The sequence below is a fragment of the Hippichthys cyanospilos genome, chromosome 12 (genome assembly GCF_059441005.1).
Source record: "Hippichthys cyanospilos isolate Australia breed blue-spotted pipefish chromosome 12, RoL_Hcya_1.0, whole genome shotgun sequence".
Classification (NCBI taxonomy): domain Eukaryota; kingdom Metazoa; phylum Chordata; class Actinopteri; order Syngnathiformes; family Syngnathidae; genus Hippichthys; species Hippichthys cyanospilos.
Window position 1 is genome coordinate 17819885 of NC_142380.1, and position 23259 is coordinate 17843143.

The 23259-nt window shown below is 37.6% G+C and overlaps 1 protein-coding gene across 1 annotated transcript in view; it reads right to left on the reverse strand.

The window, feature by feature from the left end:
* The window catches only part of pappa2 (pappalysin 2), a 66692-nt gene that overhangs the window by 30233 nt on the left and 13200 nt on the right, over positions 1 to 23259 (reverse strand). The window contains exons 3-14 of the mRNA XM_088429453.1: positions 22054 to 22269; positions 21109 to 21707; positions 16968 to 17116; positions 13997 to 14136; positions 13124 to 13277; positions 12748 to 12940; positions 11225 to 11358; positions 8761 to 8943; positions 7979 to 8282; positions 4253 to 4381; positions 4083 to 4168; positions 374 to 570 (exon numbers count right to left, since the gene is read on the reverse strand). Coding sequence (XP_088285579.1) covers positions 374 to 570; positions 4083 to 4168; positions 4253 to 4381; positions 7979 to 8282; positions 8761 to 8943; positions 11225 to 11358; positions 12748 to 12940; positions 13124 to 13277; positions 13997 to 14136; positions 16968 to 17116; positions 21109 to 21707; positions 22054 to 22269 — 2484 coding nt within the window. The remainder of the gene's footprint in view (positions 1 to 373; positions 571 to 4082; positions 4169 to 4252; positions 4382 to 7978; positions 8283 to 8760; positions 8944 to 11224; positions 11359 to 12747; positions 12941 to 13123; positions 13278 to 13996; positions 14137 to 16967; positions 17117 to 21108; positions 21708 to 22053; positions 22270 to 23259) is intronic.

A 23259-nucleotide genomic window follows, 5' to 3' on the forward strand; every position in this document is an offset into this window, starting at 1 on the left:
TCACGCAGCCTCATTGTTGACAACAAAGAGGCAATAAGGCGGTGCTTAACAAAAGTGCATCTGATAGTGCAAACGTGCGATAAAGGATGAATAGGTTATTAGAGGTATATATTATATAATCTTTTAAGCCTTGTAAATTAAATATTACTAATTTCACATTTGAATTAATGTTATTGAAACACAGATATGTGGAAAAAAATTGATCTGTTTTGAGTAATGCAGGTGTAAGTCGACGCCCCCCAACATCGGGATTGAAAATAAGGAAAAAAAAAAAATCGACTTGTGCACGGAGAAATACGCTAAAACATGTACCACTAAAGGCCCCAATGTGGACTTCACAATCATGTTGGTCTCATGGCTTAATGTGACATACTTTTTTCAATGACGGTTCGCCAGTGGCAGCGTGGGCAGGACAGTGGTCTGGATCCTCATGAGAAGCTGTCGCAGTAGATGCCCACTGGTCTGTGTAACCCAAAGGTGTAAAAAACCCACAATCTTGAGCACTGGAAACTCGTTCAAACACTTCGCACACACCGTCCCCATCAAAAACGTAACATTGGCTGGGTTCACCTATTGGAAAAAAAGAGTACAGAAAAAAAAGGAGGATTTATAAACGAATAAAAATCCAGATTTACAAATCTGGCAGGACATTTTATCCAAATCTGTCTGTCAGTGAACCAAATCTGAGCAATCTAAATTGTGTTTTTGTTGGCCATGGTTAATGGCAGTCATGTCAGGTCTACAATATCAGCCTTTGTGACAACAGACATAAGATGACTCCAAGAAATACAATAAAAGCTAAGTTCTATTAATATTCGCAGACCACACCACAACAAATTGATCAGTTGTTATTATGAATGAATTTAAACCTTCAGGTTTCCAAATACAAAATTCAGATGTGTCATGGGAGTATTAAGAGAGCAAAATATCAGTCGAGGCCTAATAAATGTTCTGTAAGGTTAAATATTTGCATTATCTATTAATTGTTCTTTCTTTCCATTGTATCAACTGGCCAGTGTTGATGTAATTATAGTAGTGTGTGTAATTTTGTGCTTTTCTTGTGTCTATGCATGTGCTCTCCTTCATGTTTTCTTTGAGTGGCCATCCATCTGTCTTTTTTCAGTAGTGCTTATGCTCATTAGATTTAAGGCATAGCTGGAGCTTATTCCATCTGATTTATGGCAAATTTGTTCTCTTGGTCAGCAGAAAAAGCTCGCTAAACAGTTTCTACTTGTGAGAAAAAGTTAACATTAAGATTAATTTGTAACCCTCTTACTGTGATTAGAGTAAAATTCATTATTTATGCATTAAATCATGTCATAAAAAATGTAACATTGATCTGTATCCAAGCCATTGATGGCTGATTACATATTATTGATCAAAATCAGAAAAGTGAAGGTTTACTTTTCAGGAATTTCTAAGCCAAAATGTGGTCAAATTCTGAACTGATCCATTTGATTTGGTATGATATGATCTGATTCAATTCATTGGAAATGAGGGGTAAATCCAACAGATAATGGTTTGAAAAGTAAAATTTGACCTTGGATAAAATTTTCTTTTGTTGGGGAGTCCAGAATGATTGATTATAGGTTAAGCAGGCTATCAAAACAATTAATTTCATGTTGCATGCCTCTGATAGGGAGGGAAAAAAATTGAATTATGTTATTAAATTGTTAAATGCGTGACCTATGTAGCGCAAACAAAAAGACTTCTTTTCTAACAGACGTCAACAGACATCACCAAAGAAAGTTTTCTCTGCTACATCAATTGCTAAATTAAGCTAGTTCACTACCATTTGTTAACAAGTCTGTCATCTAGGTTATGTAAAAAAAAAAAAAAATTGGTTACAATTAATTACTTTACCCAAAGATTACAAATATATGTGGAGTTCTGGGTAGAACAATCCAAAATGGTCTTGCTATTTTAAGATAACTAGCAAACAGAGATCTTGGTTACTGCTTTTGCCTTCTATTGTGCATTGTGATTCAAAGGGTGTCAGTATTAAAAGCTGGTCCCTGTAGAGTTATAAATACTCTGGTTTCATGTTAAGAATACTAAAAGCTTTTTGATTTAAACAAGTCATTCACTATCATTTGATGAACATTATACGTATATTTTCTTCAATTCTATTTTTTCAAAACTACTTTATTCAAAGTCAATGATGGTTTGCAAAGATGCATCAGTGAATTTGAGAGGTGATGCAAGGTAACTAGCATCAAACATGGCATCAGGTCTGCTCTTTCGAGCAACCCATAAAAGTTGCCCTATATTGAACCTGAGCTGATCTCTTTCCACTTTATCAACAGGTGAAGCTTGCTCACCTGCTCGTGTAGATTGTGAGATGTATAGGTTGTCAATGCTCGATGTATGTGTCATAGTGTATTTTTACTCTTATGTCATAAGTTACAAAATCCACACCGACAAAAGAAAAGTTATCACAAGCTTCACGACCGATGCTGAACTTGTCATTGAGACGTGTCATGACTGTAATTTCAAAAATTTGAGACCCAGCCGAAATGAAATCATCAACATGACAAGCCAGAATTCCGATTACATTTTTTTCTTTTTATTTTGTCCAGCCAGTAAAATACTCCTGGGTCAACTTTGGACACTGTACCTCCTGCTTCAATCATTGCATTCTTAACTCTCTTGTACCAATACAGAGAAGCCTCAGCTAATCAACACGCACACTTTTTCAACTTGCAAAGTGTACCTGCACAGTTAGCTTCGGGAGGAGGTTAAACAAAAATGTCTCTAGACAGTTCCATGCTCTTTAAAAAGGCTGACTTAATGTCCATTGAATGAAGTTGCCATTGTCTATGACAAGTCACTGCCACAAGAAGCCTCAATGGCTGAGAGGAACATGTTGATGAATCTTTCTGTAGCTCTGTGATTTGCAACTCCTCTAATCCTCTTGCAACAAGCCTTACTGGTCATATTTTGTCATGACAGTACGTCAATGGTTGCACAATAAAATAGAGTACACTTGTGAATGCTTGACAAAGGATGAACAGGGGTACGTACTTCTACTTACAAAATTAATTCATTCCGGAAGTAAGTTTGAATTGTGAATCTTTCATAAGTAAAAGCCTAATCCAATACAAGCCCAAATTATCAAATTATATCATGTAAAGAATAATAAAAAAAAAGTCCCCAAACCCTTTAAATTAATCATATTAATGGTAGCAGTTGACACTATGAATGCAGTTCACTTAGTTGCCTGGAGATGGTACTGGTGTGTTGGTAATGAATGCAGAGATACCTTTTTAGGACGTTTAATTTGTGTGTTTTTATTTTACATTTCCAGTGATCCAGGAATCATTTACAAGTCCACAGGAGCAATAATATTTATTTGGGGGAATATTTTGAGCATGTAAGTTTACTTAAGTTTAGTTTGGGGTCCTGCGAGTGTTTCGTATGTGACGTCATTGCTAAAGTGCTAACGACGTGCTAACAACGCGAACATCAGACGTGACAGCCCAAAGTGGTATGCTACATTATGTGTTTTTATGTGAATATGTACAATCTTAGCTAGAGTTAATGTCAGTTAATGTTTATGTTTGTTAGTTCTACGGTGTAAATTGTTGGTGGGAAGTGTGGATGAAACCAGTAAAGATGAAAAGTGGAAGAGTACAGTAAACATCAATGTAAAAAACTATTCTCATATATGGGTAAGCCAACATATTCAAAAATTTCTTAAAATGTATCACAAACTGTAACAAATACGGTAGACATCATGGGTTGTGATTACATATACTAAAGTCATGTTGGCTCGAGCACTAGCATCTCGTGTCTTGTATTATATGCCAACAATATTGCCTTTCATATCTTAAATTTTCTCTCATTGCTTGAGACAATATTTTTCTGCTGAGATGTTTTGTAAGCTGAATTTTTTGTATCAAGAGACATTTGTAAGTGGAGGTAACACTGTATATAGGTGAAAGGTTTTTTTTGTTGTTGAGTTTTTTTTTAATAGTTGAATTTGCATCACAAATATAATGGTCACCAACCAAGAAGGACTACTGAATTTGCTCTGTTAAACATTGTATTGACACTTTCCAGCCTTGTCTCTTGAGACTCACCAATACAGTTGAAGCCGTTCTCCTTGTGACACCTCTTGGAGCAGCCATCGCTATCTAATAGATTTCCATCATCACATTCTTCTGACCTATCGAGATTGACAGCACTATCATCATAGTCCTTATGCATAGAGTGAATATTCACAATATTATATTCATAAAAGCCTGCATACCCTTCAATGACACCATCTCCGCAGTAGGGCTGCCCATGAGTGTAAAATAGTGATGGTGAGGAATTGCTGAGAAGACCATCAATCTCCACCTGAATCATGTACTCATATCTTTCTCCCCATTTTACAGTTCTGGAAAGAAGAAAATTTAATTTGGGTTCAATGTATGGCTTCATGAAGTTAAATTTGCAGCTGCACAACACCTGAAACACGTTTAACATATTTACACATAGCTTAACACAGTTTAACACATGGCTGCACGATTTTTGCCCAAATAATAATCACGATCATTTTGGTCAATATTGCCATCACGATTATTCATCATGTTTGGTCAAGCATGTCTGTTAATTGCACTTTTTAAGACAAGCAGTATATATGAACATAGCTACAACATTTGATACTAAAAAAATAATAATAAACTAAAATAAATAAAGTAAATAATAATTAGGGCAAAAACTTCGCACACAGGACAACACAGCTAACTTACTTAATGAGTGCAAACCAATGAAAACTATGAAGCCTACTTAGAATCAAGCACATTATACAACCGACCTGTAGCAAAACCTACCAGATTTTTTTTAACCAAAAGTTTTTTGTTTTGTTTTTTTTCCCAAGAAAAAAGAAAAAAAAAACTGTACAAAAGTACCAGAATCACTCGAAGTGATTATGGACTTAGCAGTCAAAATATCATCTTTGGTCATTCCAAACCCAATTTATTCCAATTTTTGCCAATCACTTTCACAGTGGTGCTGACGAGAGGCTGCTAAAAGAACCAGAATCACTCAAAGTGAGTATGAAGGGATCAGATTATTTCAAAATGGGTTTGACAAAGGGGCTGAGAAAGGCACAGGATTTTAGCATGCAAACGTGGGAAACATTGTCACCTAAAGGCTTTTAGGATGGGACTGAAACCCGATATCTCCGTAGCACGCCAGCAAAACCAAATTCAGCATTGCCATCGTGCCCTACTCTTGACGGGAAAGAAGACGCGCGGAATCTCGCCGCCAGCACCCGTTTTGCAGCACTTGCTACGTGCGGCTTTCCTCACAGTCAGCCGATATTCTCTCATACAGATAAATGCACTCTACAGCCTACAAACGACAGAAGTAGATTCAAAAGATCGAAATTCTTCCACGATTTTTTTTTAACTCCAATATTGCTATCCTGTAGTAGACGCTCGCCAGAAGTTGTTTATGGTATTGACCGATGCACTCCTCCGCCATGTTTTCTGCCCGAAACTTAATGCACACCTTTGCGTTTGCCCCCCCTAGTGGTAGGATGACTGAAAGTGTTTGATTTGACATATACTGTGCAGTCCTACGTAGCCGTTTTTTTACATGTTAATATCGGCGATTATCATCTTAAATAATCGTGGCTGCCAAGATCGCGATCACGATTACATTTCTATTAATCGTACAGCCCTACTTTAAAGCATTGATATTAATGTTGGGCTATTAGTAGGGTTTATGTCATAGAATGAATTCCTTACTCTTCCTATATACATTGCAATATTTTGCCAAACAAATGTTTCCCTCGATATGTCCTCTTGCAATATGCAAAGGCTTTACCAATCCAAGAAGTACAAGAAGGTGTAAGAGTCAAAACCATTTTTTGTTTGTCTATTAAACTCATCGGTGGAATTGTGTCTCAAGGCTCTGTAGATCATTGCCATCAATGTCAGATACCTATGATAAATAGGTGAGCCCAATTTGAATGCAAAAAAGTGATGTTCCACATTATTCAGCAGGCCACAGGTTTCAAGCGTTATTGGGAAGGAAAATGATTTCCCTGCTGCTGAAAAGAGTAACATAGTAATTTATCTTGCTGAGGGTATGAAAAAATTGGACATTTCCCCCAAACCAATGTGTGATCATTGAATTGTAAAGAAATCTGTTGCTAATTCAGAGCAAAGGCAAATTTGTGCAGATTAAGGCAAAAAAGGAAAAGGTTCTGCCAAACAGCATCATCAAATCAAGAGAGAAGCTGCCAACGAGCCCTTGCAAAGCAATAAAGAGGTATTTGAAGCTTAAGATGTCGTTTCCTCCAGAAATTTCTAAGTGTACTCAAAGCTAATATTCAGCCACCCCCAAACAATGCTCAAAAGTAGAATTAGGGGACTCAGGAATACATGAAGACTATTTTCAAAGTTATGTTTACCAATGAGTGGTGAATGGCCATAATGTACCAACAAAATTGAGATGGCAGCAGGGAGGCAAGGATGTCATATTTTGGGCGGGAATTAGGGGGAGAGAGCTGGTTTGTTCTTTTAGGGTCCCTCAGGGTGTGAAAATGACCTCTACAAAGTATAGAGTTTCGGACTGATCACTTACTTCCATGGTACTAAAAGACGAACATTCTGACAAAAAAAAAATCATCTTCATGCATTATGACTCTCCATCTCGTAATACAAAGAACACCACTGAGTCACTGGCTACTATGGGCATAAGAGAAGAGAACATGATGGTGAAGCCACCATCTTCTTCTGACTTCAACCCTATTGAGAACCTCTGGAGCATCATCAAGTTAAAGATCAAGAAGGGCGGGAGACAGTTCATCTCCAAGCAGCAGCTCTGGGATGCTATTCCAACATCTTGCAAAGAAGTTAAAGCTGAAACAGTCCAAGAACTCACAAGTTCAATGTATGCAAGGCTTATTAAAATCATAACAAGCAAGGGGCCCTATATTAACATGTACAGTAATTAGGCCTGTTTATTTGAAAGTTATATCAGTTAACAATATTTTATTTCAAATGGTCTTTTAATGCTACAAATCAATGTGACCATTTTGAGTTATTTACATCCAATAAAATGTGTTCAAACTCTGTTGTGCTTAATAATTTTGAAGTGTGGACTTTGAGTTATGAATAAATGGGTAAACTACCGTATTTTCCGCAGTATAAGGTGCACATAAAAGCCTTTTTTTTAAAGCCGATGGTGCGCCTTATATATGGATAAATATTGAGATTGGGATCTGTAGACGGGGAATGAACTGATAAAGTAAGCTTTACCTGTTTCTTTTGTGTGTTTACAGTTGAACAAGGTTGGTCATATAGGCATTGAGTTATTATATATATATATATATATATATATATATATATATATATATATATATATATATATATATATATATATATATATATATATATATTATACTGAGAGCTTAGAGTTATTATTTGAGTTATTATTGTTATTACTTTGAGTATGACTATATTGTGATTGAAAAAGTTTTAAAATATGTCATTAATTGAGGGTGCGCCTTATAATCTGGTGCGTCTTATATGTGGAAAAAGTTTTAAGATGTGTCATTAATTGAGGGTGCGCCTTATAGTGCGGAAAATGCGGTATGCTTATGAAAGAAATTAAACAACCAACTACCAAATCAGTCACACATTGCCTACTGAGTGCACTAAATTCCCCACACCACCGATTGGCCAAGCAATGTAACATGCTCATCCGCAACCAGTGATGGCCAAGCGAGGTGTGTCATCATGAAATGACAAGATGAGTCGAGTGTGTCTTGACCTCTGCTGTGAAGGCTCCGTCGAACCCTTGTGACAGAGGCACCGAGCCTTGAGCCATTTTGAGCCTTGGAACATGTGACATAATATAAAATAAAGAAGCTTGCAACTGGCTTTGACAGCGGGTCGATGCCAAGTGATAGACCTAACTATCTTGTCGTCAGCTTTGAAATGTTACACCATAAATGAATGCATAATCAGTGAAAGGTCACCTGTCCGTGAACGTCTGCTGGGTCTGAGGTGATGGCAATGTGCTGCTGAAGGGTGGTTGCCGATGAATCCGATACAGCAAAGGTTGACAGCCAGAGCAAAGATGACTACCGGCGCCAGAAGACAGCATTGCGGCATCAATCTCCATCTTCTCATCAAAGGTGCAGAGCTTAATGGCACTGATGGCAACATTGTTGGTATCAAGGCGCAGGGTGAAGCGCATGTCACAGAAGACGTGCTGTGGTCCAAGGTTCATAGTTTTACCTGTGTCTGTTATCAGCTCTATATCAGCAATTGCAGGATTATCTGAGAATTGGTAAATGAATGGAGTGGATGAAAACCCTTGAGTTTAATGTAAACAAGAATTCTGTAATAAGATCCCAAATCACATTTTGTTCTGACTCCTGCACATAGAGAATGAGGTTTTAGGTCTTAAAGTATTTGGAAGATCTTTTATTATTTCATTTTTACAGACTATCCGCCAGATTTGGAATCGTCAAGTTCTGTACACAATGGAGCATTTTACCAGACATACTGTGTCATGCGCACCACAACATATCGATCAAATGCTGTCACGCAGTGCAAATACTTCAAGACTATAGTATCCTCCCATGTAAAATGAATGGAGCCGTATTTTATGTACTTGAACTGGAGCGGTGAAGATAAACAAAGCTTTCTCCAAGTGTCTCATACAGCATACATTTTTAAAAATATGTTCTGTACCTAATGACTAGTTTTGAGATTGTGTGTCCCTGTACTATACAAGTTAAAAAGGGAGACTTACTTGTTGAGACATACGTTATCCAAAGGGTAAGAGAGTGTGGGACAATGGGGTAGCGAAATTTAAGTGTAAGGGTACAGCCTTCTGGTTCTGGACAAGGTGATGTCATATTCGTATCGTAAAGGCTGAGTTCAGGACTCCATGCTTGCAGACTTGGCTCACAAGGCTGCTCAACATCAGGTGGGCCTAGAGTTCAAAAATACACCACAAAATTAGACTCCTAAGCTTTCTTGTCTAACACACAGTATTTTGACATGGTATCGCAAGCAAATTGTCTAGAGTTGATCATTCCGTTTTCAATGTGCTTTTATTTTGACCGAAGCACCATAGGACCAAAAGTATTGAGACTCAAGATTTGCATTGTTGAAAAGCTGATAGAAAAACATAACTTTAATCCACCTATACAGTAATAAAGTTTGGGAAACTCCTGCAGAACCAACACCTGTTTGTATCATATACATTATTGTGAATAACTACGGGTGTGCCGAAAAAATCAATTTTCATCAGAATCAGGATTCTCATCCACTACGATCTGAATCAATATGTCTTTAAATTCTATTTTATGTATAAAATGAAAACGATTCACTCCCTGTTGCTTTTGGTTCTACGTCAGTGACGCGCAGTGCCATGACGTCACCACGCAGCCTGTCCCGGAAAGTAAAGCGGGCACGTATGACACACAATAACAATGAAGGAACTTCTACTGCCCCAGGAAGCGAATGTGAGAGCAATGTTTCACACAGCCATTAACAAATAAAGTTTGACGGTCACTGGTCTGCTCATTGTTCAGCATTAAAAGAGGCCTTTCCTTGTCGCATGTCCCAAACACGATGAAGCCGTAATATGTATTTTTGCCGTGTTCCTGCTAAATAGAATAACAACGACAGGAATAGTGTGAACCCATGTCTTTATCTTTTCTCCCTTCTGTCATATGCTATCCTTGCTATTCTCTAATGCACTTTTATATATCTCTAAAACGTGCTTTAGAACATAGATAGCGCAGGATAGCGCATGAACATTAATTAACGCCAGGAACAAAAAGGAAAAACTCCCTAATCAACACAACACAAACCTTCAGCATGTCCACAAACTAAGATAAAACAAAGCAAAACAAAGCAAGATAAAATAAAAAACAATGTATGCAGACTCTAAACTTTTTCACAAACACATATTCCTCACATAAATGTAAATGAATGAAAATGCTGTCTCTACTGTACTAAATAATCTGTTACAATTGTGACTGATGCTCCTGATATGCCCCGAGATCAGCAAACTGGTCCATGCTTTGCCCATGCTCTCAATTTAGCTGGTCACTTGAAAAAGTTTATTTTCATATAATTATATATGACATAAATAATATAATTCTTTGCACATCTATAGATGAATTCATTTTTAATTGAAATAAATCACATAATTTTGAATTAAAAATCATTTTTAATAAAAAATACCCTAGAATAAGTGGTTATAGAAAAAAAAAAAAAAATATATATATATATATATATATATATATATATATATATATATATATATATATATATATATATATATATATATATATATATATATACAGAGAGAGAGAGGAAGAGCATTTGTGCATGTACGTATGTGTGTGTGTGTTAATATGAAAGGACAGAATCCAATCAGTTTTGCCCACTGAATGTTTCCTTTATTTTATTTACATATTTATTTTAATTTAGCATAGTAAATGTTATTCTAACAATTGCTGTATTATATTTTTTGCTTTATAATAAAAATAAATATTTTAAAATGATATATTTTAGGGCAGTCATTTTAATTTCATGATACTGTGATATTTTTGCTCAAGAATCACCTTGAACCTATCAGAATTTGATATCAGACCATGCCTAGTCATCTGTAAGAGCAGTGTGTTACAGAATTATCATATAATAAATGCTGTTCACCAATAAGCAACAGCAAAGTACTTTGAGACAAGCTCTTAAGGGGTGATAGTGATTGGTGGGAATGACAGACGCCAGTCTCGCTACTCACTGGCAATTTTCGGCTGGTGGTGTGCCTTGAGAATTTACCAAAGGAAAAAGTGTGCCTTGGCTCAAAAAGGTTAAAGAAAAAAACAAGTGAGATGGATGGATGGATAATTAATGTAGCAAAAATTACAAAAGCAAAAATACCAATTTGAGAGACAAAAGAGCCATCTTATTTTTTATGAGTCTTTTTTTTTTTAAAAGAGACAGAATGTAGTATATTCCAGTATTTATACTTTGAGCCAGATTGAGATCATTTACTTCCTTGCCTCCTGCACAATTCCTTGACAATTTATCTTGTGGAAATTGGTAGTGTTGTTTTGCGTAATCATACTATATCTGTCCCAATCACTGATTTATGTGTCAAGACCAATGCTATGGAAAATGTACATAAAAACAAAGCTCCTTGTAATTTTATCACTGTCTATAAAGTAAATGGACATCAGTTTCACTGTTTGACTAACCAATAGCCTCATCAGGTGCCCAGTAGCCAGACTTGTCATAGATGCGAGATGAGGCCGCCTCATAGGCATATTGGTGGAAAACTCCATCTTTCTGACATTCCCCACAGTTGACGGCAGCCATGTGGAAAGACGAGCTAGGAAAAGAGAAAAGCATTTGAAGGCTATTTTTGCTTCACAATAATGAGACATTTTTATGCTACGTAAACATATACCTTGGAATTCTATCAAAAATATAGAATTTGTATGGCTTCATAGCCATACAAAAGATTTCAGGTTACTAAAGGTTTGATTTACAAGACAAATTTTCCAAGATCCGAGCAAGCCAAAATCGAGTTACAGGGAGCAGGAAGCGTAGAGAATTGGGAGCTGGGTATAAATCTTGGAAGTGGGATAGTTGATAGCTTAAGTGCGATAAACAGGCACTAATTAGTTAGCTTCTTTTTCCCGTTCACCTCTTTTTAGAGGTAACATTTTTTTTTTAATCTAATCTTCTTTTTACACTTACCACATTTCTCCGAGCACAAGTCGAGTTTTTTGTCCTCATTTTAAACCCCCATATTAGGGGGGTCAACTAAGAACTCAAAACAGACCAATTTTTTTCCACATATCTGTGTTTGAATAAAAGGTAATTCAAATGCGAAATAAGTAATTTAATGTCATTTACAAGGCTTAAAATAATTATATATACTGTAGCTCTGATTCAATACAATATGCATCTGTTTTAGAGCGTTAGCAATGAACATCGCAAAATGCACTTTGGTCAAGCGCCGCCCTATTGCCTCTGTTGTCAACAACGAAGCTGAGTGGCTATTTTTTTTCAACTGATTTTGACGCATTATGAAAAGGAAAAGACGGCTTGACGTGTCCTTCAGCCCTAGGACGAGGTTGACAATCTATTAACCACTTCTGATAGACCACGGATGTCGGCTGGTGGGGAGAAAAACAGCAAAGGGAGCAGGAGGGAGGAGCAATTTGGCTTGTCAGATAGCGATGATGACTTTTACACAAATTAATATTCATCTGTATCAAAAACCTAAAACATTGAAACTTCAAATCATTTTATTGTTGCAACATTAGTTTCAGCATTTGGGTTAATGCGCACACGCACATTGCCTTGCAGTCTTGTCTCGTTTACACTCCACTCCCACTCCCCATAACCGCAACAGTATGTTACTATATATACAATGTAGAAATGCCGAAATTTTGTCATTTTCATAAAACACACCATGTGTTTTAATGGGGGCAGCCATGATCTATATAACCACCTAGCCAGATGTAGAGTTATACTTGCGTTTTTGTGAAAATCACCCAAATTGAAGAATTTGGAGAAATACTTGGAGAAATACAATATATGACAAGTTCCTTTTTTCCTTTGAAGTACAATTTGGCTCACCATTAAACTGGCTTTGACACCCCTGCATTAGACGGTAAATTTGTATATGTTCAAGCTGTCATGTTGAATTGAAAGCATAATCATTGATTATGCCAACCAAACTAAAATCACACAGAATACAGCTCGGTACCTTTCATAGAGCGGCCCTGTAATTGGTGCAACCCAATAAATAGTGACGGAATCTGTACTTTGGTCAGTCACCATTGCTGGCAGAGGGATGGCACGTGGTAGACGATCTATCAACCACTTCTGATAGACCAAATCAAGATAACAGTGCATTCTGGCTACTTGGTTGGGAGTAAAATGATTGGTGCAGTTGTCATCTGTAAAGGGGAAAAATAAAAGAAAAATTTATGAAATGATTATTGTGAATTACAGTATCTTCAAATAACAATCCAATTCAACTTATATATATTATGTACAGTATATATTTTGTTTAGCAAATACTCAGTAAGATGGTAAAACATAAAACTCATTTGTGTTCTTAGGTTTACAAACAGATTCACCTGTGTAACTCATGTAATTGTTAAAAGGGGTGTCGCGATACATGGTGACACCACATGTATCATTAAAAGGCACAGGATCATGGCAGGCTTTGGATTTGGGTGTTGGTGCAGTGTCAGCACACAAATCTCCGGTTTCCATGGATGGAGTGGTTTCCTATAAATGCAAAGGACAGAACAAAACAAGTAAATGAAAAGATACTGTATATTCAGCTGGCTATATTACACACAAATCATGAGACAGTCAAAGTTTCCTACCCTTTCAAAATCCATTCTTCATACAGAGAGAAAATACACAACTATTTAATGAAGTTTTTGGAAAATGAAACTTGATGATGTTTCATTAACCACCGTTTGTTTTTCCTCCAGATGCTTAAATTACTTAAGAGGCTTGATTACTTAAACCTACAACACTATCTAGAGGAGTAAAAAAAATTACACAAAAATGGTTCTGTAAAGCATCTTGAAGCTTCATTTTCCCATCACTAAAATAATGTAAATCGAGTCTCATAAGCGGGCGGCATGGTGCGAGAGTGCATGTCTGTAGCACATCCGCCTCACAGTTAAGGGATCAGAGTTCAATCTCAGCTGACTCTGGCCTTCCTGTATGGAGTTTGCATGTTCTCCCCGTGCCTGTGGGGTTATCTCCGGGCACTCCGGCTTCCTCCCACATTCCAAAAACATGCAAAATAGGTATATTGGACACTCTAAATTGTACTCAGGTGTGATTGGCTCCAGGCAACTAGTTCAGGGTGTCCCTCGCAGACTGCCCAAAGTCAGCTGGGATAGGCACCAGCGAGCCTGCTACCCTACTGGGGATAAGCGCTATAGAAAATGGATGGATGGAAGTCTGGTAAGTGCACATAGCAATTTTACCTGACACGGGTCATCACAGGAGTCCCGTTCACTCACTCCCTTGAAGACATGGTACAGTCCAAAGATGTGGCCCATTTCATGGATCATTGTGTTGTTATGTCCACTTTTGCCAAAGTAGGATGGGTTCAGCACCATTCCACCTGAGAAAAAAATCTAAATATTCTCAGAAAGCATGACACTATTATGAGGTAGATCTTAGAGAATACACTGATGGTTGAAAATGGAAAATTCTGTGTCTTTTTAACTACTGTATTTTTTGGACTATAAGCCGCGACTTTTTCTCATGATATGAGCACTGCGGCTTATAGTCCAGTGCATCTGCTGTTTTTTCCCCACGGTCAAGCAAATGTGTGTACCTGCTCAAGGAGTCGGTTTATGGAACAACTATTAAATAGAACTGCAAAGATGTGAATCAATGGCTGTGCTCAAAAAGAGTTTTAAAATATATTAAAAATATTTTAAAAAAATATCTTAATTGAATCATTAAAATTATTAAGATTATTCTGCCCTTCAAAAGTGCAGTACCACATTTGTTGTTTGAGATTGTACATAGACTTAGAGCACCCTCCTCTGGTTACCTCGAAATATCGTTTTTCTCAGTAGACGTGAGTTATCCAATGTGGAAGTTTAAATGAAGACAGGTTAATGTTCGAGGATTGCTGATCTTATTTTGTTTTGCCTTGGACGAGAATTATCCGTAAGTACACAAGTTGTCAAAATTGACACTATTCATCTGTTTTGTTTATCGTTAGAGACATTGGAAATAAGATTATTTTTCATTGTGCAACTTGCTTGTTAGCTCGAGAGGTTCTATGTATCATTAGCTGATTAGCGGTTTTATTTTTCTAGTTTTACAGCGACCTAAAGAGGGTAATGGTCAATGGCCATTGTTCAAATAAAGCAGAGCAAAAGGACAGACAGTCTAGATGTTTGAAACGTCGTTCTCCAGCCATCTAGTTGGCGAAAAACATTTTTGGGGGGTTGGAACAGATTAGGCTATTCACATGTAAAAAGGCTCCTACCTATGAAAGATTCACATTACTAAAGTACTTAGGGGACGAATCAATTTGCTGTCTTTGCGTGCCATGCGATTGGCTGGCAACCAGTTCAGGGTGTACCATTCCTTCTGGGCAAGGACAGCTGAGATACTCCAACACACCGGCGACCCTCATGAGGATGAGCGATAAAGATGGATGGAAAGGTTTTTCATGCATTTATTATCTTTCCAAAAGCAAAAAGCAACACTTTGGATTTCCTTGCCATAGATTCTACAAGTTTTTTGTTTTGCTGGTGCAATGTGGTGGCACAAAAAAGAGGAAAGGTAATAAATAAATTAAGAACAGCTGTAAAGTGGAAATGGGTGTCAACTATACTGAGCCCACACCGAGTCTGTGTTTTGTTGTTAGGTTGCTTTGCCATATCCAGTGGAAAGTGGTCTAATTATTGGGAGAGGAAAGTGGCAATATGCCAGGAAATTTTTAACATCTTGTTCTCTCCATCTTGTTTGGACAACAACAAAGTATACAGTACATCTTAAGACAAGACATCAAATGCAGAAAGTGAAGTGAGAGCAAGAACCACATACATTTAACTATCACCACTTAAAGCTTATCAAAGAATGTATCTTCCGAAACTTTTTTTCTGTTAATCAAAAGGCTTATTGTTTTTCCATTATTACAGACGAGAGGGAGTACATGGTTTTGGAACAATGTTTGGACTTGGCAGAATCTCTGCATGAGCAGGATGTTACCAAAAGGTACTTCATCTATTTATGAAAACTGTGTTTAAGTGTGTGGCCTGGGCCAAGTAAAAGGACAACAAATGCTTGTCAGTGCTAGATGAGTGATGATAGAACAGGTTATCTTTCTCACATATAAACATATATTCATTCTACCTGATGCAGGATGTTCATTGGTGAATATAAAATACAGCTCCGGGGCTTGCGATACAAAAAAAATATGGGTCCCGATGGAAATGTTTGGAGTCCCAAAAATTGTGCAGTAAAAGGACACATTAGGTCCAAGGCTGCATTTACAAGACATGAGCAAAGATATTAACAAGTCAAAATAAATATATGTATAAGGCTCACAGTTTGATGATAGGGAAAAATGTTTTTCCTCCTGAAGGTAAAACTTTTGCGAACCACTGCATCATGTAGAGCAGGGGTGTCGAACTCATTTAAGCTTGCAGGCAATGAAGGAAAATCCATTCCCAAGTGGGTCGGACCAATAAAATCATGGTGTACATTTATATAACTTTAAAACAAAAACTTCAAATTCATTATTCATTTTTAATACTGTCCAAAATCAAGTAAGTACAACATCACTCTTAATCATTGAAGATTAACCTTACTATTATTTAGGGCTGCACGATACTGCGTGCATTTGCCGCCTGGTGGCAAGATGACAAAGTGCTTGATTGGACATGTACGTAGCTCGCTTTCTAAATACACATATATATATATATATATATATATATATATATATATATATATATATATATATATATATATATATATATATATATATATATATATATTCCTGTAGTTTGCCTCACCACCTAGCAATTAGCTATTGCTTCTGAACTAGCTTGCTTGTTAGCCATAAGATGCGCCATAAGATGTTCTTTTCATGCTTGTCGAATAATGAATGACAGAAAAGTTTTCGACTCTTGTTCAAAGCCCCTGTTCTGTCTGCTAGCCGAGGATATGAGCGGTAAATTGAGCACCACATTTAATTGTGCTTGCAGTCACAGCACATCTTGGAGCCACTTTTCAGGAAAAAAAAATAAAACAATTGAACAGTTAGACCGGACAACTTGAGGAGGAAACTCATTTCGGCCACTTGTATCCGGGATCTCATTCTTTCAATCACGACCCACAGCTCGTGACCATAGGTGAGGACAGGAAAATAGATCGACTGGTCATACCACGACAGACGATCTGTGATGGAAGTAATATTCATATTGTTACCTTGATGTGTAAGAGCTTCCTTTGCCCATGGCCAAGTTGCAGCCCCGGCCACCTCTTCTCGTACGGAGTTGCTGGCGAAGAAGACGTTAAGTGTATCAGTCCCACTCAGATGAAGCTCCTCTTTAAGCTCTTTCACACTCATATAGGCCCTGATGAAGTAAAAAATATGAAAGAAAATTTTACTGATTGATAAGATTCAAAGACATGAAATTTAAAAGACAAAATAGTACTTGTAACCTTTCAACTGATGATTCTAAGGTCAATTAAACAGGCATTCTGAGCATACTAAATCACGAAGCTGTTGCCTTTTCCAGCAAAAGCTCAGGTATCTTTAACTCTGTGCCATCACCAATTGCATTGAGCATGAGACTCATGCATTTCTGTCGACGTCACGCTCTCACTCAAATCTTCGGAACAAAAATGTTTCAACAAAAATGACCACTGTCAAGTTTATTGCAGGACTGGCCTGCCTTAAATGCAATGCAGTACCACCACCCAAACCTCCCCACCTGACCTAGCTAGCTTCTTTGTTTAGCAGAAAATTTAAGTAACATTTACATTCACATGCTCTTTTCATACTTTCCAAACAAAGGATGACTGAAAAATTTCAACCCCTTATCACACACACCTGTTTTGTCTGGTAACTGAATACATGAACGGTAATTCTTGCACCACATTTAAGTGTGCTTCAAGCCACAAAAACATTTGTTCAGCTCAAGCTCAGTTGTCATGAATGAAAGTTACATGGGTACCCAAATGCGTGAAGTGAAGCATGCGATTTATGCATCAGTGATTTCTGTTACACATGCGTACCTACCTGTGTACCAGTTATGTGCACCCACTCCTGTTTATATACTTAACAATTTTAGGGCACCAATGAGCTAGATAATGTACAGACTGATTTTTAATAGGTGTATCTTATCAACTAATTTTCTATATCCAGTTCAAGGCCCTCTATTCCGACTGGGCAAAAGGTATCTGTCCTCAGGAAGGGACAGTCATTCATGTGGTGTATTTGGAGTTGTAATGTTAAGCGTAGTTTTGTCACGTAATGCATGATGGGTAACCCCTGCTCAGGGTTGCGTTGTACCGCCTTTTTGTTACAACTACGGTACATGCTATGCGAAAAAGAGTTAACACTACATCATAGTCCGGAGTATCATTGTGATATAAAGTATCAAAGAAGAGTGAAAGATACAATATTTCACAATTACACCTAAGTATGAACTGAAAAATTTCAGCACGAAAAGTGATTTGCATACTTTTTCCAAAATCGTTCAATACTGACTGTCAATTGGGCCAAATTTTAATAATAGATTTTAATGGGTCTCCAACATTTTAAACAATTTAGGTTTTTGGTGGAATCGTTTGGTGAAAAAACTGTTTCCTCTTTCCTCTTTATCAGACAGTGAAAGACTTTAGAATTTAAAATTCAAAAATAAAAACTTTTTAACATCGAAACGTTAGTTAAAACCTCTTAGAAATGTTAAGATTCGGAAGTTTCTAAGTCTTTCACTGTCTGATAAAGAGGAAGGCAACGGTTGATTTTAAACTATAGAAAAGAAATAGTTGGACTTTCCAATACAAACACCATAACTGCACAGTTTTTCACAGTGAAGTTCAAAGTATGACTAATAAACCACTATAATCCAGAAGTGGTGATGCACTGGGAAAGGTTTTCCATGTAAATTTAATTTACAAATATCACTGTGTAAGAGTTGGATTTAAATGATCAGAACATATTATGTAACACTAGAAACCGCAACAGTAGTTGCAATATATTTTTATTACATCTCTATGGATTTGCCAATCATAAATCCTCCAGAGGGAAACGTTTGGTCATAAAAACTAATCATGCAAATTTATGTCTCTCTATACCACCATGTCTCCAGCTGTTGGACGTGGGGGCCATACAAATATTAGCATGTGTTCTGTTCCTGACTACTTGAGAATTTACAGTCTTAAACTTCATGACATTTGAGCCCTCTAAAGTTCAACTCAGCAGTGAATAAGATGTTAAGCAACTTCAGGCATGTTTACATGTTATAATGCCTGCAAAAAAAGCCTGTGTTTTATTGCAGATGGGTTGTTTTGTTTCTCTAATCCAGACGAATGTGAGAATCTTGAGTTTTGTTATGACCCATTGAAGAATGGATTTCACAAAAACAACTCAAGGGGTGTTGTGGCATCAAACATGTTAAAATCAAATGTTTTACTGCCCTATTTCATCAACCATTATGTCAAACAATTAGTGTCAATTGTTGCAACTTATCACAGCACAAAAAAATCTAAGTCGCATACCTCTATAAAGAAAGGTAAATCGAATTTCAGAGTTGACTGTGTGATCCAAAGTGAGCACCAATCATCTTGGATCTTGTTCGCACTACTGGCAAATAGCATTTCATCATCTAACAGTCCACATATGCGAGTGATCAGATCAGATTTGTTATAACCACAGTCTGTACTGATTTATTTGCAAAGGTTGCTATGGTAATGACATTGATGTCATAACATCACAAGAATAGTGGCTAAATTCATAAGTGCCAGTAGTTAAACATTTGCCAAATGCAAAATCTTACCTGTAAAATGAAAGGCTAAACTTCTCTTTGTTTATTTGATTGGCCCGACATTTGCTGCAGCATACATCTCTGTCCTGCCTATGAACTTGCTACTCCTTGGACACACAGTCTCTGCATGGCGCTCAGCCCAAACCCTAACCCTAAGCCTAACCCTAACCAGGGGATCAGCAACCTGCGGAACCGGAGCCATATCGGGCGCTTTCATTATGTTGCAGCTCTGGGATAATAAATAATGCTCGGTTCAGATTGACTACATGGACAGCGTAACAAGTGATGCATTTGAATTGCAGTCAATGAAGTTTGGGTGATGGGGGGACTATAGAATGTGTTTGGGGTGCAACACAACATGAAACGTGACATGAGACTGACAATCAGTGTCAGGAAGGTAAAAACAGGAAACTGAAATAAAATGCGGCATTCCAGATTAAAAGCGTACATTTTCAAAGTAAGATATAACTGAACATTCAAAACTAAAGCGCTTGAAGAATTCTTAATACAAAATAAATATCATCTTAATGCCCCTGCGTGTGAACAAGGATGTACACAAACACTGGGTCTATCTGCTAGTTCTTTTCTTGAAAGCACAAAGGAAACAACCTTGGAAAACAAGTACACCGCTAAAAAGTGAAATGACGAACCGGAAACGTAAACACGAAATACAGCATGGCCTTCCAGATTTCAAAATAACACAAGTAAATACAAACCAGAACACTTGAAGAGTCCTTAACACAACATAAATCTTAATGCCCTGTTTGTGAGCATGGATGGATTGGTCTGCTTGATTCTTTTCATGAAAATAAAGGGGTACAATCTTCACAAAAGCTGCTGTAAGCAACACCTCTGGCTGCTAACACCCAACTGATTCCATCCACTTTCTCCCTCCCACTTGCCCTATTATCATAATTATCATAAGAATACTTTTGAGATATATATTGATTTACAACACTGCAGCTGCGCTGCTCTCCCTTCGTGTCTCTCTAACAGTGTGTGTGAGTTTCATGAGGGAGACTGCATCGCTAACCTGTCAGCTAATTTACCTCAGGTCACTCCTTACAAGACAGTTAATTGGCTCCTGGCGTGACCATCGGCCAATGAGGGCAGGAGTTATAATCTATCCCCTACCCAGAGTTGTATCAACTCCTGCCCTCATTGGTGGCTCTGCCACCCATTAGAGCAGCCAGACGCTGTACTTATTGCTGCCTTTGGAGTGTGCAAGAGTAAAGGCACTTCCTGTAAGTCTTGCATGCTCAACAGGTTTTGACAAGGAATGCGCTTTAATTTATTTTTACTTATACCCAGAGCGCGTACATTAAAGCACATAAGAGAAAATTAACCTTGTCTAAAAGTTTAAACATTTTTAATAAACATAATTATTTGGGCAATCACTTCATGTTGCTGTGAGTTACAGCAACATCTATACAACAGTGTCTGTATTGATTAATCAAATCAGAAAACATTATCACCCCTGCGCATGAGAGTGTTTTTTGTTGTTGTTGTCTTTTTTTCATAATAGTGTTTACAAGAAACTCGATAACCTAAAAATATGACATTTGTTAATTCACCTGTCAGGTGACTCTGGATCGAAACAAGTCTTGAGGACATCTGTCACTTCTGGGTCACAGCAGTCTCCATCATCATAGTCGTAGTATATATTGTTACATTCCATGTTACAAACTCCATCCTGTCTCTTCCAGTTGTAGCAGGGCCCTAGTCTGAGGCAGTCCCCTCCATCATGGCCTGTCTTTGGGTGGTCGCACTCTGGATCACATTGGCGGTTTCCAATTTTCCCAATTCGACAGTTGCTAAGAATAAAACGTTGTCGGAGACTAGTGTTTCTAACCGTGTGTACAGTCAACTCTAGGGTGATATTGTAAGGGTGAAAGGCATCAATCAAAGCTTGGTGTTGAAGGTGAATTTGGCCTTGTGACACAGTGGGGTTTCCGCCATCATTATTGGAAAGGTTAATAATTCTGTAGCGAACCTGTTTTAGTGACCGGAGTGGCCAGTAATTGTTGTACCCAGAAATTATGTCAGTGTTGTCACAAAGTGTAAGACCACAGGGTGGTGGCTTGAAAGTGGAGACAAGCTCTAAATCGGGGACAGGGGTAGCGATGACAGCTGGATGAAATCCAACTTTGTAAGGAGTCCACATCTGTTCCACCTTAAAACAGAAAGTAGACACCATTTCAATTGATACTGCAATCAACTGTAGCAGAACATATAAGTTTAGTACAGATATCAAATGAAACACAGGCAATGTCAACACGTACACATATGATTTTAAAAAACTCATCAAATACTGATTACCAAACATTTACAGGCTAATGTTATCAGAATAAATCGTTGCTGATGCTTTTTGCAGCTTCATATAGGCCGAAATGCTCTTTAAAGCCACGTATGTTTTTATATATTTTTTTCAAACACTGTTGCTCGTTGAACCTATCCAAGAACTGTAAGTGTTGATATGTCCCAAGAGATGAGTTCATGAAGAGACTAAATCAAACTACATTTGCAAAATCAGCCCACATAGCCAGCAGAGGGTCGGTCTTTCTGAGAGGTTGGATCTGCAGGTCCACATGAGAGAGGGCATAGTCCCACAAGATAACACCTCCTATTTGGCCTCGAAAGCCCTGCTCTGAAGGGTTACTCCCCAGGATGAAGGTTCTGCAGGTCTTCATGAAGGGACTGTAGAGATCTCCCAACTGGAGATTGCTTTCTCCCACCTGAGAGAGAAATTATAGCCGAGAAGACAAGACAGGAACACGAGAATTGTTAATTCCTCAAAATAGCATTTGTAATTTGACAAAAATAAATACCAAGCTGAAAAACTGAAGCGGTGTTACTAAGGAGCTGATAACAAGACTACCTTAGTAATGATGTCAGATTGAATGAACCCGATTTTCTCACCACCTTGTTATTGTACGAGGACTCTCTTGGGAAACGAGATGGGACGAAGATCACAGAGAAATTTGTTTTGACAGAGCACTTCAACTTCTTTACCTGTGCTCCATTTCTTTTTCTTGGACAAAGGAGAGCTCACATGTTGCAAATGTGCTTGCTTTGCAACAAAACCACCAGAGATTTGCCTGACATCACATTAGGTATGTTTTTATGTGTGGGGAGGACAAGACACTTTTAATGATTTGTCGTCTTTGAAATGACAAAATGAATTTTAAGATGGTAAATGTTCTTTGTAGTGGTGCACAAAGATTAATGTTTTTGTCCAGTTCTGGAGTTAAAGGGCAGCAGGATGGTCTATTTTTCTCTAACAAGCTCAATTTATGTATGTATTTGTGTAATATGTACAGTAAATTACCAACAACTTCCCAAATGCCCCCTTGTAATGAACAATATGGCAACCCCCCATCCTTCGACTGCGCGTGGGAAGGAACCGAGCAAGATGTGTTTATTCAAAACCATTGTACATACATCACTATTCATGTCAAAATCCAGCGCTCAATCAGCACCAAAATGTATGTAATTGGTAATTCAATGTTAATTCAATATATCACGACAATTAGCCACTCCATGACACATCAATAAGAACATATGAGCAGTGTATGTAATGATGTCATGCCTGATATATGGGGTTTATTTTTAGTCACCAAGATATGCAAACAAAAGCCATGTGTGTTATGTTCTGGGGCGGTACTTGTTATGTTGTGGGGTGGTATATGTGTTTTCTGTAGTGATGGGATAAAATGTGCCAAGGC